This window comes from Haplochromis burtoni, unplaced genomic scaffold (genome assembly GCF_018398535.1).
Source record: "Haplochromis burtoni strain Fernald_Lab_line unplaced genomic scaffold, NCSU_Asbu1 Contig_127, whole genome shotgun sequence".
In the NCBI taxonomy this organism is placed as follows: Eukaryota; Metazoa; Chordata; class Actinopteri; order Cichliformes; family Cichlidae; genus Haplochromis; species Haplochromis burtoni.
The window spans coordinates 1,325,082-1,340,242 of NW_024582488.1; the positions used below are offsets into that span (position 1 = coordinate 1,325,082).

Here is a 15,161-nt window from a genome sequence, read left to right on the forward strand (position 1 = left end):
GAAAAAAAAGCTATAAAATAGGCAATAAAAATGTATTAATACACAATGAAGTAACAGAACAATGCATATGGGAATGACTCAAAATGAACCACGGTGCTAATGTTTATTGTAACAAAGGAAATGTCTCCCTTTCAGCAGTATGCCTTAATGACTTATTGATGGGGGTTTTTTTTTAAATTATTTTGGAAATATATGGAGGTTTTGGGATCAGAGGAATAAATCAGGCAGTGGTTACACAGGTTTGATAAGATTTGTTAGGATTGTGAGAAATATAGCGTATGACCAAACTCGTTTTTATATACTCTTTAGACATTCTTAGTTATGACTTTCACCTTCTAAACATTAGTAATTATACTGACGAGTGGCTGCTTTTACTTTCCAATTTAAGTTTTCATCGAGCTACTCAATTTCTATTTTCCTTAAGTTATAAAACATTTTTGTCTGACTGTGGTGTTTGTAGAAATTTTAATTAGCAGCTATGGAGAAATGTTTTAATTAGTGAGTCCCATTGTTGTTATGATCATCCTGCCATTGGTTTCCCACTCTTCCACAGACTGACAGCCGGTAGGAGCAATGCATCAACAAAGGTATCAGTGTGCCAAAGGCAGTGAAGGAAGAATGCTAGCAAGTAAACATGGAAGTAATCAATGTAAGACTCTAAATATTTTAAAAAAGATGGGTGAAAAAATCCGTCCAACACTATTGTTAAACCACAAGGATGCACACCATGCATTAGGATGAGGAAGGCTGCGTGTAAACATATCCAAGTGTTTCTATACAAAAAAAACAAAAGCAAAAAACTCTGGAGGGCACTTTTTTACTTTTTCTGCTGCCGTTGAATACTAAAAAAAATTGGGTCAATCAGGGTGACACTGATCAACTGAAGGCTGGCTACTGTCATCTCATCTCATCTTCAAGTTTTTAAAATTAAGCACAGGATAAGAGGGTCGTTTTTTACTGTTTTTTTTATCTAGTTCTTTTAACTTTATGTTAGCTGCTTTGACAAATGTCGCTGCTTATATGAGTTCTCAGCATAGACAAGGGGCGAGACAAAGACAAGGGCCGCTTTGTAGTATTTGTGGTTTAAAGTCAAAACGTGAAGCTGTGCGATGTACTAATGCGAGTCAGAGGGAAGTCAGTAGTGTTTTGTAAAGCCCCATTGGCAAGATTAGCACATTCCCCAATCTCTGACATGTGAACAAACCTCTATCCCCTCAACCACCAGGGGGTCTACTATGGCAGACTTCCAACAGCCAAATGCGTGTATGAGTATTTTAGCGTGTGTGTCTGCAGAATTTACTCTGCGTATGCAACATGGAGAATTAGAGAGATAGATAGAGTGCATGATAAGTGCATAAACAAATGTGCGAAGGCCTCTGGCTGTGTGTGTGTGTGTGTGTCTGACTGCTGCGATTGTGTATGTGTGTGTAGAAAAAGAAAGAGGGACAGAGATACAGAAGAAAAAAGAAATAGGGTGACAGAGAGATAGAGAATCTAACGGACACCTAAAGAACCTATAAATGCATGAATGAATGTGTGAATGCCTCTGGCTGTCATGTCTGAGAACTGGTGTCTGACTACTTGCATTTATTTTCAAGTCTCTATAACTTGTCAACTTATTTTAACAACACAATCTATTTTAATACAACTTACCTTCTATATGGTGTGGTGTGTTGGTGTGTGTGTGTGTGTGTGTGTGTGTGTGTGTGTGTGTGTGTGTGTGTGTGTGTGTGTGTGTGAACAGCAGAAAGCTTACCATCTGACAAAAAGTATTCCACCTCTCCACTTTTACCCTCATCCCCATCATGAGCCTGGAGCTGGTAGACAAACGTTCCCGCAGGGGCCTCAGGGGATACGACAGCCAGGTAAGGGTACGGCTTCATACTCCACTCAGGGACGTTGTCATTGACATCAGTGATCTTCAACTTCACCTTGTTCAGGTACCAGTCTGGGCCTGGAGGATAGTGCAGAGATAGTGATGGAGCTCTGGTTACAAAAAGTGACAGCTGTCATGTAACTGAGTGTGCAGCAGGGAGACATGTTGCCAGGGGAATGTGAAGTGCCAACAAGCATAGAGTCAACTAAGGGTACAGGTATGTGAGATATACATCCTCTCCAGTAGATAGCAAAAACCAGGACTGCATGATTAAACTAAATGTTAATGGGGTTTTTTCTGTGCCTGTACTGTGAAACTGATACCGCTACAGTCTCAATTCAGCTCAGAGGTCTGGTCAAAGTCAATTACCACACTATCTTTAACTTAGTAATTTAACGGCTATCTTTCCACTTTCTTTTGCTACACCATAGCTGCCAGAAGCTCAGGAAATTGTTGTAAGTGGATGTCAGGAGGTATGTTTGGCCCCAGGGTTGAGGACGGTGGATATGACATCATCCATTCATTCTCCATCAGGGTTTCCATCCAAGCATCCAGACACCTTGGTTCCCATGGGAGAGAGCCTCAGCCACTGTCTCATCTACCATGTCTGGGGTAAAGCTACCTTGATCTTCCCACAGGGGCGTGGGGATGATGCCTCACGACTGCAGGCACTTTGTCGCCTGCACAGTGCCTCACTGAAGTGAATAAGAAGATTCCAGGAATCCAATTACCAACTCGCTCAACCTAAGCCGGGGCAGACAGCAAGAGAGCACAACAGCACCCAAGGAGAGGCGGTGTAAAACTGTGTCTCTATGACAGAAGCATAGCGTGACTTTTCCTGGAACTGATAGTAAGGGATCGTTATCCACATTAAACACAATGACACAATCTGGAAACAATGTTCACAAGAAAAACTCGCGACACTGTCACAGGCCCCAATCTAGGACACATTTTCTGCAGAATCTATTCCTGCGATGTGGAGCAAGTCACAGAATTGTAGGCTAAGACACTATTTTCGCAAATATTGGCTGTGATCTTGTGTCAACGTGGCATGAAGGAATATGTCAGAAGAGGTGCCAAACAGTTCAGTAGACTGCAATACACAGAGGCCATCTGCCTCACCCCAGAAAAGAAAACCCCCCCTGCCAGGACAAACACATTGACACACACAAATGCATGCACATACAGATCTGAACACAACCCCACACATGCGCAAGCAATCCCGTCTCAAACACACACTTGCATGTCTCTTTCTATCTTCCTGTCTTTCTCTCACAAACACACACCATGGACACTTAGGCACAGAGGTGAGTTACCTAAAGGCTAAAAGTAACTATGGATTTCAAATCCCATTATGTAAAAGGTTTCATGTTTCTATCCACAGGCTATGTATGTACTTTTTAATCCAAGACAAAAGCAGCAGGAGTGTGCGATGCATCCTTTCACTACCTGAGGGCTGCCTCAACAGATGTGCTGTCTGTATAAAGCAGTTCTACCTAGCTGGTTTCCATAATGTTCTGCAACACAATGTCTTTCCAAAGTCTATTATAGCTGATAATGTAAAACTATATACCTCTAATGAGTACATGCACACAGCAAATGGTATGAAGTCTTCAAACTGCATGAAAATATTTGACAGCACCTTGTGTTGGCTCAAATGAGTTGGAAAAGAGAAGGTGGATGCGGAGATCACAATTCCTATTTCTTTTGGAACTCTTTTACAGTTAAGATGCGTTTTGATGAAAAATGCAACGTTACACTCCATACTAGCTCGTGAGTGTTCACAACTGAAACACAATAGCTATAAAGTGTGTGACAGCTCCTAAAAGGATTGTTAGAGGGATAATAACAGAGAGAGGAAGAAGCTAGAGGAGAGAATTAATCTCGCTTTCTGCTCAGGCTTTAAAGTTGCTCTGTGGAGAGGAAAGTTCTGACTGGGATCTGACGATAGTTCGTTTTGGATAAATAGCCACTGTATCGTGGGGGCAGAGAAACTAATCAATGTTCAGATGCTATCTCCTAAAATGTTGACAGCGGCAATTTATGCGCTTTAAGCCAGATCATCCTGCTCTGTAAGACGGAACAATCCTTTCGTGATGAATAATGAGAAAGGATAAAGATTCTATTGCAAAGTAGACGGGTTTAAAAGGCACTTAATCAAAAGAAATCAGAGCTCCAGCACTTAACATTTAGTTGACTATCAAATCTTTGCGGGGAGTGGTGCAAGACACATTCCTCGCCTCCTGCTTGTTGGTGTCTTTCCCAGGCATGTCTCTGTGGTAATGGTGGTGATGATTTTACAAGGCTCCATCTAATTAGCTTGTTACAGAGAGACTAATCAGAGCCAAGGCAGATAATTAGAGCCTATCAGCTCTGGAATGATAATGAAGAATGTAGTAGTAAGTGCGTATGAGTGTGTTTGTGTTGTATGTGTGTACGCGTTTGCATGTGCAAGGTGAGAGTCCATACGTGTGTACGGGCAAAGGAGAGTGCACGCCGCATGTTCCGAGGCTGCAAATGCATGCGACTCCTCTCTGATCTAAATAGGGAGATGCTGTGAATGATGCCCTGTGAGCACCAAACTGACACGAGCTGCCTTACCTGACCAAGACAAAAGATGTGATCAAATAATGGGCAGGGGCTCACAGGCTCCACTGGATCTTTTAATGTCAAATATGCTTTCTGTGCCCAGCGTGATGAAAGGCTGGTCTATATTTTACAATAGAATCCCATATGGATAAGAGCATATGCTGGATGACTAACATAATAATGTATCATAAAAAGTTGGATGGCAGAGGTGCAATGTGTGGTTGGCAAAGGCTCAGTAAGTACAATGGTGTAGCTCCAAGTGAATGCGCACGCGTCTGTGCAGTATTATGCACGCGTGTTCTATCACTGCAAGCCATTCTGTTGATGTTTCCTGCTGTTAATCCTCTCCTTGGGTACTTGCTATATAAAGCTGCTAAGTGGCTTGCCTGTATGAAAAAAAGTTGTCTCAAGTGCTTCTGTGCACATATACACTGCCCACAGTACAAGGACAGTGAGGGTGTGTGGGAAGGGGATGAGAGGAAACAGAGTAAAGGAGAGAGGCACAGCTACAGAAACACAAATATCTACAGAGAGAAGGAAAGAGACATAGAGAGGGAAGAAGGAGGCAGCGTGGTAGAAGGAGCATTGTGTGATGGTTAGCACAGAACGCCAAATAACATTGCAGAGACAAGAGCACAGGGGAAGCACAACACACAGCGTAGCACAACAAAAGATGGTGAGAGAATCTATGTTTGGAAAGAAAACATACAGTAGCGGACCGTGAGAGGAGAAAATTAAGACAGAACACACAGTATAATTAACAACCGGTTTTTTCTAATGCATCCCCTGTTCCTTGTACTCTCATCGAGGGGAGAAATTAAGATACAAATATTTCTGTGTGGAATTAAGCAAATTGCGTCTGCAAGCATAAATATCAATGGCCCGTGTGAGACGTGGAATTTCAGGGGTGCTTTTTTAGCAGCAAGTGAATGGAAAATGAAAATCAGCTCAAAGGGGAAGTAATGAGGTACATTAGCCAAATGTTTGCAGTGTTAAGGAGGCTCTTTTCAAAGCCGCCCACCACACCCCCCCATCTCTGTGCTTAAATCAGAGTGTGAAGCCATCAGCAGGAGATCAACACGCTAAAAGCACTGGGGACAAAAATCTATTAACTCAGGGATTCCGGTGCCGCACACCACGGACTCTGCTCGGCTCAGAATGGCTGACACGCTAAGCATGTAAATACACATGCAGGCACTTTCATCCCAGAACAATTAGAAATGGTAGACGACCTCAAGTTCTGCTCATTTCTTCCAGTCCGAAATCCGCATCACTGCAGAAATTGTCAAAAACTGTGTTCAATGAAGCGGTAGGTACGTTTTTTGCAGACTTTGCAGCAATATCATCATTTATCTGTAGGTACTATACACCCAAACTATACTCAAAAATTTAAAAAGCAGTATTAAAATGAAGAAAGTTTTGATATAGGGTTTTGTATTTTTATTTTTTCAGTGGCTATTAGGCTTTAAATGAGAGCAGGACATTTGAGAACACGTGTAGAATTTTGTTTGCAGCTGGCTTCCTGACATAAGCAAGACCTTTCCTAAAAAGACCTCATCTGGATAACAGAACAGCCTCTTTTGCTCTGTCAGCAGTAATGATGCCTTGATGGATTCCGTGTGCATAATGCACCCTATCCTATCAGAGATTCTACCTTCTACTAAAGCCAGATTCTGTGCTGTTCCCAGTTGATGTCTCTCTTTTTCTGTTTGATTTTTTTGTTGTCTACAGTCAAAAATCAGACACATAATAACATTCCTCCACTGCCTTTGAAATGAGGTGTGGGTCAAATCCAGTCCTCTTATGCTTGTGGGGGGGCTCAGCTTTAACGCAGCAGGAGAGCTGCTAGGGCTTGCCATCAGCTTCATATGTCTGGGGTCGGCATCTGTCCATCTTTGGTTTTAGATGGATTAAGCTGTTGGAAAGCTTTTATTGCACTCGCAGAAGGTTAACAAGACACTGTAAATTCAAGTTGCACCACCTTCTCTTTACCCTGTGTCCTCTGCTATGCTTCTGAAAGTATTTCCAGCAGAGCTCTTTTTTTATGCCCAATCATACTGCTGACCTGTTGCCAATTAGCATTAATAATGGAATGCGCTACCAGGTTTTATTTTGTAATTGTCCAACTTTTCCAGCCTTTATTACCTCAGCTGGGTGACACAAGGTTTGATTTGCATCCCAACTGTTTTGGAAATTGAGTTTTACATTTATGAAAAATCTTACATTAAGTATAAAAAACACAGTAAATCAACACTATTGTGCTGATAATGAAGTTGTAGTACTTACATACATCACACTCCTAAAATGTTTATCAATGCTCAATTTCTTAAAAGCTCTATAAAATCTAAAGAAAATTCAGTGATTCTCAAATTATATGTAATTATTTATTTATTTGCTACACATAATACAAGTCCTGAGAAAACATCTATTGTTTGATTTTTTCAGTTTATACAATTAAATGTTTGTGTCTGTACTGTTTTAGGATATTTGGTGTTTAAGTGATTGTATGCTGGGATTAACACCACTGTGGAGGACCCATCCAGCTTTACTAGTGACTCACAGTACTTAAGTCAATAATAAGAGTATTAATGCTTTTCGGAAATACAAAAATTAGGTATTAATAATTTTTCAGTCTCTCTCAAATTTCTTGTGTCAGACCCATAACCTTGTTAGAGCCTGATTGATATACTGGCAGGGTCAATATTAGGTATTTGCCATGATATCGGTACCAGCATTTGTAACAGAAATAGAAAAGTCCAGAGAGATTGGAGAAACACCCTTCAAATATCTTATAAGTGTGGACATTACATAGTTTACCCGCCAGAGTGGTTGCCCCATGATCAGAAGGTTGGGGGTCCAACTCCACTGAATGGCTACCCTGTGGTACCCCTGAGCTAGGTACCGTCCCTACACACTGCTCCCCGGGCGCTGCATCGGTGGCTGCCCACTGCTTCACTGGAAGAATGGGTTAAATGCAGAGGAGTAATTTCCCTATGGGGATTAACACATACACACATTATTAGCGTGCACTCTGCAACTTCCCTGTTGGTAACACAACAAAATACAACCAGCTGAGGTAAGCATCACTAGCCAGAGTGTAAATGAGTAACAGTACGTAACTGCCATATTACCTTAGTAAAGACATTGTAACTACAGGTAACAAATGTCAGGGAAATCTGTCTATGTTTTGTGTGTCCGAAAGAAAGAGAATATATCAGCTGCTACATCAGATTTTCAATTCACCAATTACCAGTATCATTGTTAAAATTCCTCTGAACCCCTGTATAGGTATCCAATAATACCTAAATACAGTATTACAGACTCACAGACTCAAGAACAATTTCTTCCCAAAGGCCATAACCACCCTTAACTCATACACACACCAATAACCCAGCCCCCCCCCCCCCAAATTTTTCTATTTCCCTCTATAAACCTGTGCAATACCAAATTCTATGTGCAATAACCAGAATTGTATATACATAACACTATTGTACATTTTATATATTTTTTCTGTTAATACTGTTCATATGTATATATGTGCCCCCCAATTTATTTGCACTGAGTTGGAGGAGATGCTCTGTGTCTCACTGTACAACTGTATAGTGACAATAAAGGCATTCTGTTCTATTTTATTCTATTCTATTCTATTAGCATGGTTAACTGTTACTTTTACCCTGAACTTAAATATTAAATAGCTTAAGTATTAGACATCTTTGCTATCAAAGTCACTTACCAAATTAAACATGATGGGCTGAACACACATTTAATAGGCTGATGTGTCTGAGGACTTGGACCTCCACCCGCCATGTTCTGTTACATGATTGTGTTAAATATGCTGGAACAAAGTGGCTGTGTTTGCATAGCGCTTTATTCCCTTCTGAATTGTTTTTACTGAAGCCATAGGGTACCCATGATTGCAACAGCTTCTCTTTTTCTTTCTTTCTTTTTTTGTCTTTTGCAGCCACTTTTTCTTGTCTGCATCTGTAAATCTGGGCTGAATTTCAGGGAAGGTTATGTGGGTGGGGGTGTTAAGGCAAATACACAGAACACAAGCAAACTAAGGAAACCAATTTTACAAAAGAAAATGCTGCAAACTGCAAATCACATTTACTGAAAGAGATGCAAATACAGCAAAAAATGACAAATATTGCAGAAAGAGTAAAATATTTTTAAAAGGCACTATAGAGACAAATGGGATGGGATACACTTGTTGGGATACACTTGTTGTTTTAACTTTAAAACTGCCTTCTGTTCACATTTTCTGTTTAGGTCTATCTCTTTTCATTCAGTTTCCACATGCTTCTCTATTGATTTGGTACTTTAATTCTTGAACAGCACTTTACAACTTTTATGCCAGAGAAAAGCGCTTTGTAAATACTTACTTAGTTATTTACTTACACGGTTCTTGTTGCCATGTTACCACTAGACAAAACTATTTTTTAAATGTTTGTTTGTTTGAGCACAGGATTCAGATGTAATCTCAGATACTTGCTGTTAACCCTGCAGCCTTTGTAGCATTTGGCTGTTTTTTTTCTTTTGTGAGTTTGTTTTCTATTGTAGGGTTTGTGTGGGCATCTGAACAGGTTGTTTTGGATTTAAGTGTAAAGTGTGTGGCACAAATCATTTTACAAATATACCTATGTGTAAATTTTTAGTATTCCATTAATTGCCCAGCCATATCCTGAGCAGTATAATCGGTTTAGAAGATGGATGGATGGATCTTTTCTAGCTGGCCCCTGACAGCTACAGTCTCGTTTCTGGTGCCTGGGTTCATGTTTCTTGTATTCCAGCCAAACGAATTCTAAAACTTCTTCCATCCCTTTTGTTTGTTGCTTTGAGCTGAGAAAAAATGTGCCCTATTCACTTCTATTCACCCGCACAAAAGAGGAGGATTTAGTGAGGAGCAAGTGTTGAATAGAGATATACTGGTAGTGTGCAGCCTTCTGGGAAAGGAAAATAAATAATTTAGCTAAACATTTTCAATTTCACTTAAAACAACTGTGGTTTATGAATTACTCTTTTTGGTTTTGCATATAAAAATAACAACATTTAATAAGTTTAATTTAACAATTTTGTTAAATAAGCTTAACAAAATTGCTTTAAAATATTTCATGTCTGCAGCAAGCTTTCATATCCACAAGATATTTTTCATCTAATTACTTTCAAACAGTAATGCTCATTAAATAATAAATACCACAATTCTGCAGTTTATTCAGCATAATCAAGCATAACCTCAACCAATTTATCAGTGAATACAGTATTAAAGTCTCAGAAAACACAAGCTGACCTCTGACTCACTGACTCCTCTTTTTATTGCCTGCTGTATGCGATGCTTCGGACCAGGAGAAAAAGTTGTAGCGTCACATTGCCCTCACCTCCATCCTCATTTCCTCAGTGATGTGTGTGCTTCTCTCTAGAGCCACAGGCAAGGCCAGAAGTAGCTTCCCGGCATTCACATGACGAGAGCTATATGCATCATGCACTTCTATCTTTGGGATCCTCCACGATTCTGCAGCTTAAGGCTTAAACCCCAGGAAGACCTTTCATTGCAGGCACTACCCACACACTTTCAGTCAAAAGCAGCCTGTTTTTAAAAATGCAATATATGGTATAAGACCAGTGCTATACAATCGTAAAATTCACCGTAAATTCTAACTAGCTCAAACAACTGTTTTCCCTCTCTTGACAAGCCAGACTCTAGACTTAAATGACTATAAATGGAAGTCTTTTCAAGACCTCCTTTGGTATAGCCTTTGCCACCCATAAACTGAATGTAGATTTGAAAGTGTCTTTGAACATTTGTATGATACAGATATTTCACTGTTCATTTTGTCACTGGGTTAAACAAAATGCCATAGACTGTATACAAATAATGGACACAGGCACTGTGGTAACACCCCGGTTTTACATTTTGTTACTGTGAACCAGGACAGATCTAATGGAGAACCCAAGGACAATGCATGTTCATATAACTCAGAAATCATACCTTGCTTTATTAGCTATTTCACTCTGAATGGGACCATAGTTTATAATATATACACCATGCTGTGTTAAATAAGATCTGAAAACAGCAAGTGACAAAGTAAACGCATTAGGAAATTGTTTACTGAGGCATTTGATTGAGGATGGCATTTGAATGAATGTTGAAATCTCTTCTTTTCACACTTTTCTGGCCAAGTGGCAAAGTCCATTCTCCCTATAGATTGGGTGAAATTTAAATGTTTAGCCATGCAGTATTTTTTTTATGAGGAAAAGGTTTTGTTTGGTATTCATATCACAAGATATGTTAAGGTCAAGGTCAAGGTCAAATTTATTTATATAGCACATTTCAAACAGCCGATGCTGCACAAAGTGCTTAACAATATAAAAATGGTATTAAAAAGCAACAATGTAATACAATAATAACAATAAAAACAATAATAGGACAATAAAATAATTAAAACAATAACTAAACTAATTCAAATAAGACCAAAATGCTTGGGTCATAGTGTGTTAAAAGCCAGGGCATAGAAATGTGTCTTTAGTAATGATTTAAATTGCTCAAGTGTTTGTACAGATCTAATATTTAAGGGGAGACTATTCCAAAGTCTGCGACCTGCCACAGAGAAGGATCTATCACCACGGGATTTGAGATTAGTCCATAGGATGGACAGCATTAGTTTTGAGCTAGACCTCGTGGTTTTTCCTGGAGCATAGGCAGAGAGGAGCTCAGACAGGTAAGGAGGGGCTCGGGCATTAAGTGACTTAAAAATAAAAAGTAAAAGTTTAAATTGGATCCTGTAGGAGACAGGAAGCCAGTGTAAAGAAGCTAAAACTGGGGTTATACGCTCTCTCCGTTTGGTACCAGTTAGCAGGCGAGCAGCTGCATTTTGAACAATCTGAAGACGATAGATGGAGGCCTGATCTAGACCATAATACAATGAATTGCAGTAGTCTAATCTGCAAGTAAGAAAAAGGTGAATAACATGCTCAAAGACGTTAGCCGGAAGGTATGGCTTTACCTTGACTAGCTGTCTTAACTGAAAAAAACAGGACTGAACTACTGCACTCACCTGCTTATTCAATTTAAAAGAACCACCAATGTAGACACCGAGGTTTTTTACATGAGTTTTACAATACGAGGAAAGGGCGCCCAGAGTGCTGTCGATATGATTAAAGTTGCCAAAAATGACAACCTCAGTTTTATTTTCATTTATCTTTAAAAAATTTAATGACAACCAGCCTGCAAGACAGGAACATAATATGCTATATCAGGATTTTAATAAAGAGTTTACTTGTAAACTGTGTTTTATTTGCATGTAAAGACGTGTTTGGCCTCCTTTTTAATAAAGCTAAACAAGTTTTATTGATCATTTTGAAGATTTAATTATCTACATTTTAAATTAGCGATGATGCTGATTATTGCAAAGATATTTCTCTAAAGTCATATTGCACCAGTAGCCACAAAATTTGGTCTACACAATTAATAATTTCAGGGCATTTAATGTTTCATATACAGCGTCATAAATATGGAACTACGGTCACTCTGTACCAAAAAGAAGCTCCCAAGATGTCCTAATGGGAGGAGCTGCATACATTAATGTAAAATTAAAAACTGCACTTACTGCTGAGTAGGCATGTAGTCATACCGCTGCTCCATTGAAAGTGTGCTGACATATTGCATCGGTGTGTGGTTCTCCAGCTGCACCACAGCACACAGAAAGGCACTCCAGAGGGTCATCAATATGGCCCAAAAAATCATTGGACATCCTCTTCCCTCCCTGAAGAACCTGTACAGCACTCGCTGTCTCAAGAGGGCACGCAGCATCCTACGGGACTGCACACACCCAGGACACCGGTTGTTTAAGCTGCTGCCGTCTGGCAGGAGGTTCAGGCTGCTGAGGTCCCGAACAAATAGACTCAAGGACAGCTTTTACAACAGGGCAATAGCTAGGGGTGGGGGAAAAAAATCGATACTGTGATATTTTGTTTGCTAATAATGTATCGATACAGGGACAGCAGAAATCGATATTTTGTTACAAAAAAAGTTTTCGTGGACTGGAACATGCTCTGACTTCAGAGCACGTTGATCCTTTTTCTGAGCAAGAATCCTGACATTCCTTCACTGTCCAAATGTGTTTAACTTTTTTTTGGCAGCAATAAACATGACAGTTTACTTCTTTTCATTTAAGACATTTTTTTATTTTAATTAAGTTTAAAACTTTTTTATTTAATGTAAAATTAAATTTTGTTTTAATTTACTTTCAAATTCTTCAGTTGCTGAAGGGGCTGCATAGTTTCAATATTGCATAGTTCAGAATAGCTATAATTGTACCAGATGGTTGCATTCAGTTAAGTTGGACTAGACTGTAATACAAACCGTTCAGTTTGTCAACAATAAAACTGAAATGAGAGAAAGACTGAGTGTGAGACTTTGATATTAGATAAAATGAATATTGATAAAGTTTACCTTTATGTACAGAATCTGAATATCGCAAAATATTTTAAAAATTGCAATAATATCGTATCGTGTGTTAAGTATTGTGATAATATCGTATCGTGGGATGTATGGTGATTCCCACCTCTAGCAATAGCCCTGATCAATGCAAATAGCTGACCTGACTGGATACCTCCCTGGACTCTTTTAGGGGGGAGGTAACAATGTTTAAAACAATAACAATAATATTTATATTTATAACAAGGTGCAATAATAATTAATGTGCAATAATAACAGTGTGCAATACACATACACTTATTCTTCTTTTTTATACTAAGTTAATATACTGTGTTGTGTTGTTTGTTGCGTTGTGATGTGTCATCTCGTGTCGTGTTGTTTTATATGTAGTGCCGACGTAGGACAGTTTTTCCAATTTCATTGTACTACTGTACTATGTATGACTGTGCAATGACAATAAAGAGTTATCTTATCTTATCTTATCTTATGTGCAAGTGTTTGGGGTTACAGCATCAACTACTCTGATGGTATGTGCCCTCTGCTCTTCCAAAATATGCTAATTTTGAAAGCCCGAGGTGCATGCTCCTTCTGTTTGACATTCAGTTAGCGCAGTATGTTAAAACATGAGACAGCAAAAATAGGGTCGTGGGTGATGTCTGTCTGGATGTTGTTTTTCTTACGACACCCCTTGCTACATTTTTCATTTTAAATTTAGTTCAGTTTTTGTCAATAATTATGATCTTTATTATTTATGTAAATTCTGCATTTTAAAGGCTCAATGAGGGTCATATATTATTCTTCAAGCATCTTATGTTATTCTTCAAAGTTAATTTTTTCATCAAAGTGGGGTTTTTTTCCAATGTTGTACTAGTTAATGAGAAACTGATGAAAGCCAGGATGCCCTCAGAGGGTCAAACATCTTCAAGGAAGGATGGTGTAATATGAAGTCCGTATAATGAAGTATTCACAACTTTAAGTGGACATAACTTAAACATTTGAAGGCTACAGATCATTTTGGTGCTTGCCTTGCTTTCACTGATATTGTCTGGTGTAAAAGCCTCTTTTGCAATAAAACTGTAAATTCCTGCCTGAATGAGAATTAATAATAAATTCTTCAGCATTTCTGTTGAAAAAAAACCAAACATGCATGAGCACAAGTGCAGTTTTTTTTCTTCTTTTTTTGGCTGTAGCAGGCAAAACTTCAAAGTAGTAACATGCTGACCAGATATCATTTGAACATGAACTGACAGAAGAGTGGAGAAGCAAAAAATACATCCATGATGGGCACGTTAGTCACATTCAAAGTGACTCATCAAATCCCTGCAAGCGATAAAGATGAGAATATAAATTTGCCCAGCTGAGGTAATCAAAACGTCATGTCTTTACTCAAAAACTTCTTCCTTGCTTCTGTCTGTGGAACCTTTGCTGGTTTTATCTCAGTAACCTGGCCCGATTGAATATATAATACAAAAAGGGTTTAGCAGTAACACTTTTTTATATTGTGGTAACAAATGATGGCATGGTGATTATTAATGTAGACTTAGTATTTGAAACTTGTTTCATAAACTATCTATGAACATCTGGATGGCTATTGTAAAGTAACAGATGTTAAACATTGTAAACTATTAACAGGTTGTAAATGCTGTGTAGGGCACTTATAAACATTATCTGGGTGACTAGCGTACGGTTGAACGTGATGTTTACAGTAGTCACTTTACAGAAGTGAAAGCATGGGGGAAAAGCTATTATGCGAACAAAGATGGAGGAAGAAATGAATCTTATGTTTGGACAAACAGTGGGGTTGAAGTATTCCTCAATACATGAAATATCTGTCTGTGTGTGCTGTGTGTGCAGGAGCTGAGCAAACAAATTTGGCATACAGGTGCATCCTGGGCCCCTGAAGGTTCTCATCTATATTAGATATTATGATGTTACACATGTTGCCTAGCAACCACCTGCGAACAGACTAAAATGGTTTGCTTCTTTGCTCATACAACACCTCATTGTTTTTAATTAGGGCTGGGTATCGTCACTGACTTCTAGAATGGATTCTTTGCCGATTCACAAGGTCCCGAATTGATTCGATCCACGATTCGATTCAATTCGATTCGATTCGATTTGAATCGGAGAAATTTTGCCTCAGACAGTCAGAAATATTATAATTCTGATGACTTATCAGTACATATTGATATTTTTTATATCTATAAAAAGAAAGCTGACACTTGTGAGACTTTATCAAAGGTGTGAGCATCACAGCAGATG

The 15,161-nt window shown here is 39.0% G+C and overlaps 1 protein-coding gene across 1 annotated transcript in view; it reads right to left on the reverse strand.

Annotated features, from left to right (window-relative positions):
• The window catches only part of LOC102289919 (neural-cadherin), a 107,844-nt gene that overhangs the window by 60,465 nt on the left and 32,218 nt on the right, over positions 1–15,161 (reverse strand). Inside the window, exon 2 of the mRNA XM_005930317.3 lies at positions 1,757–1,954. Coding sequence (XP_005930379.1) covers positions 1,757–1,954 — 198 coding nt within the window. The remainder of the gene's footprint in view (positions 1–1,756; positions 1,955–15,161) is intronic.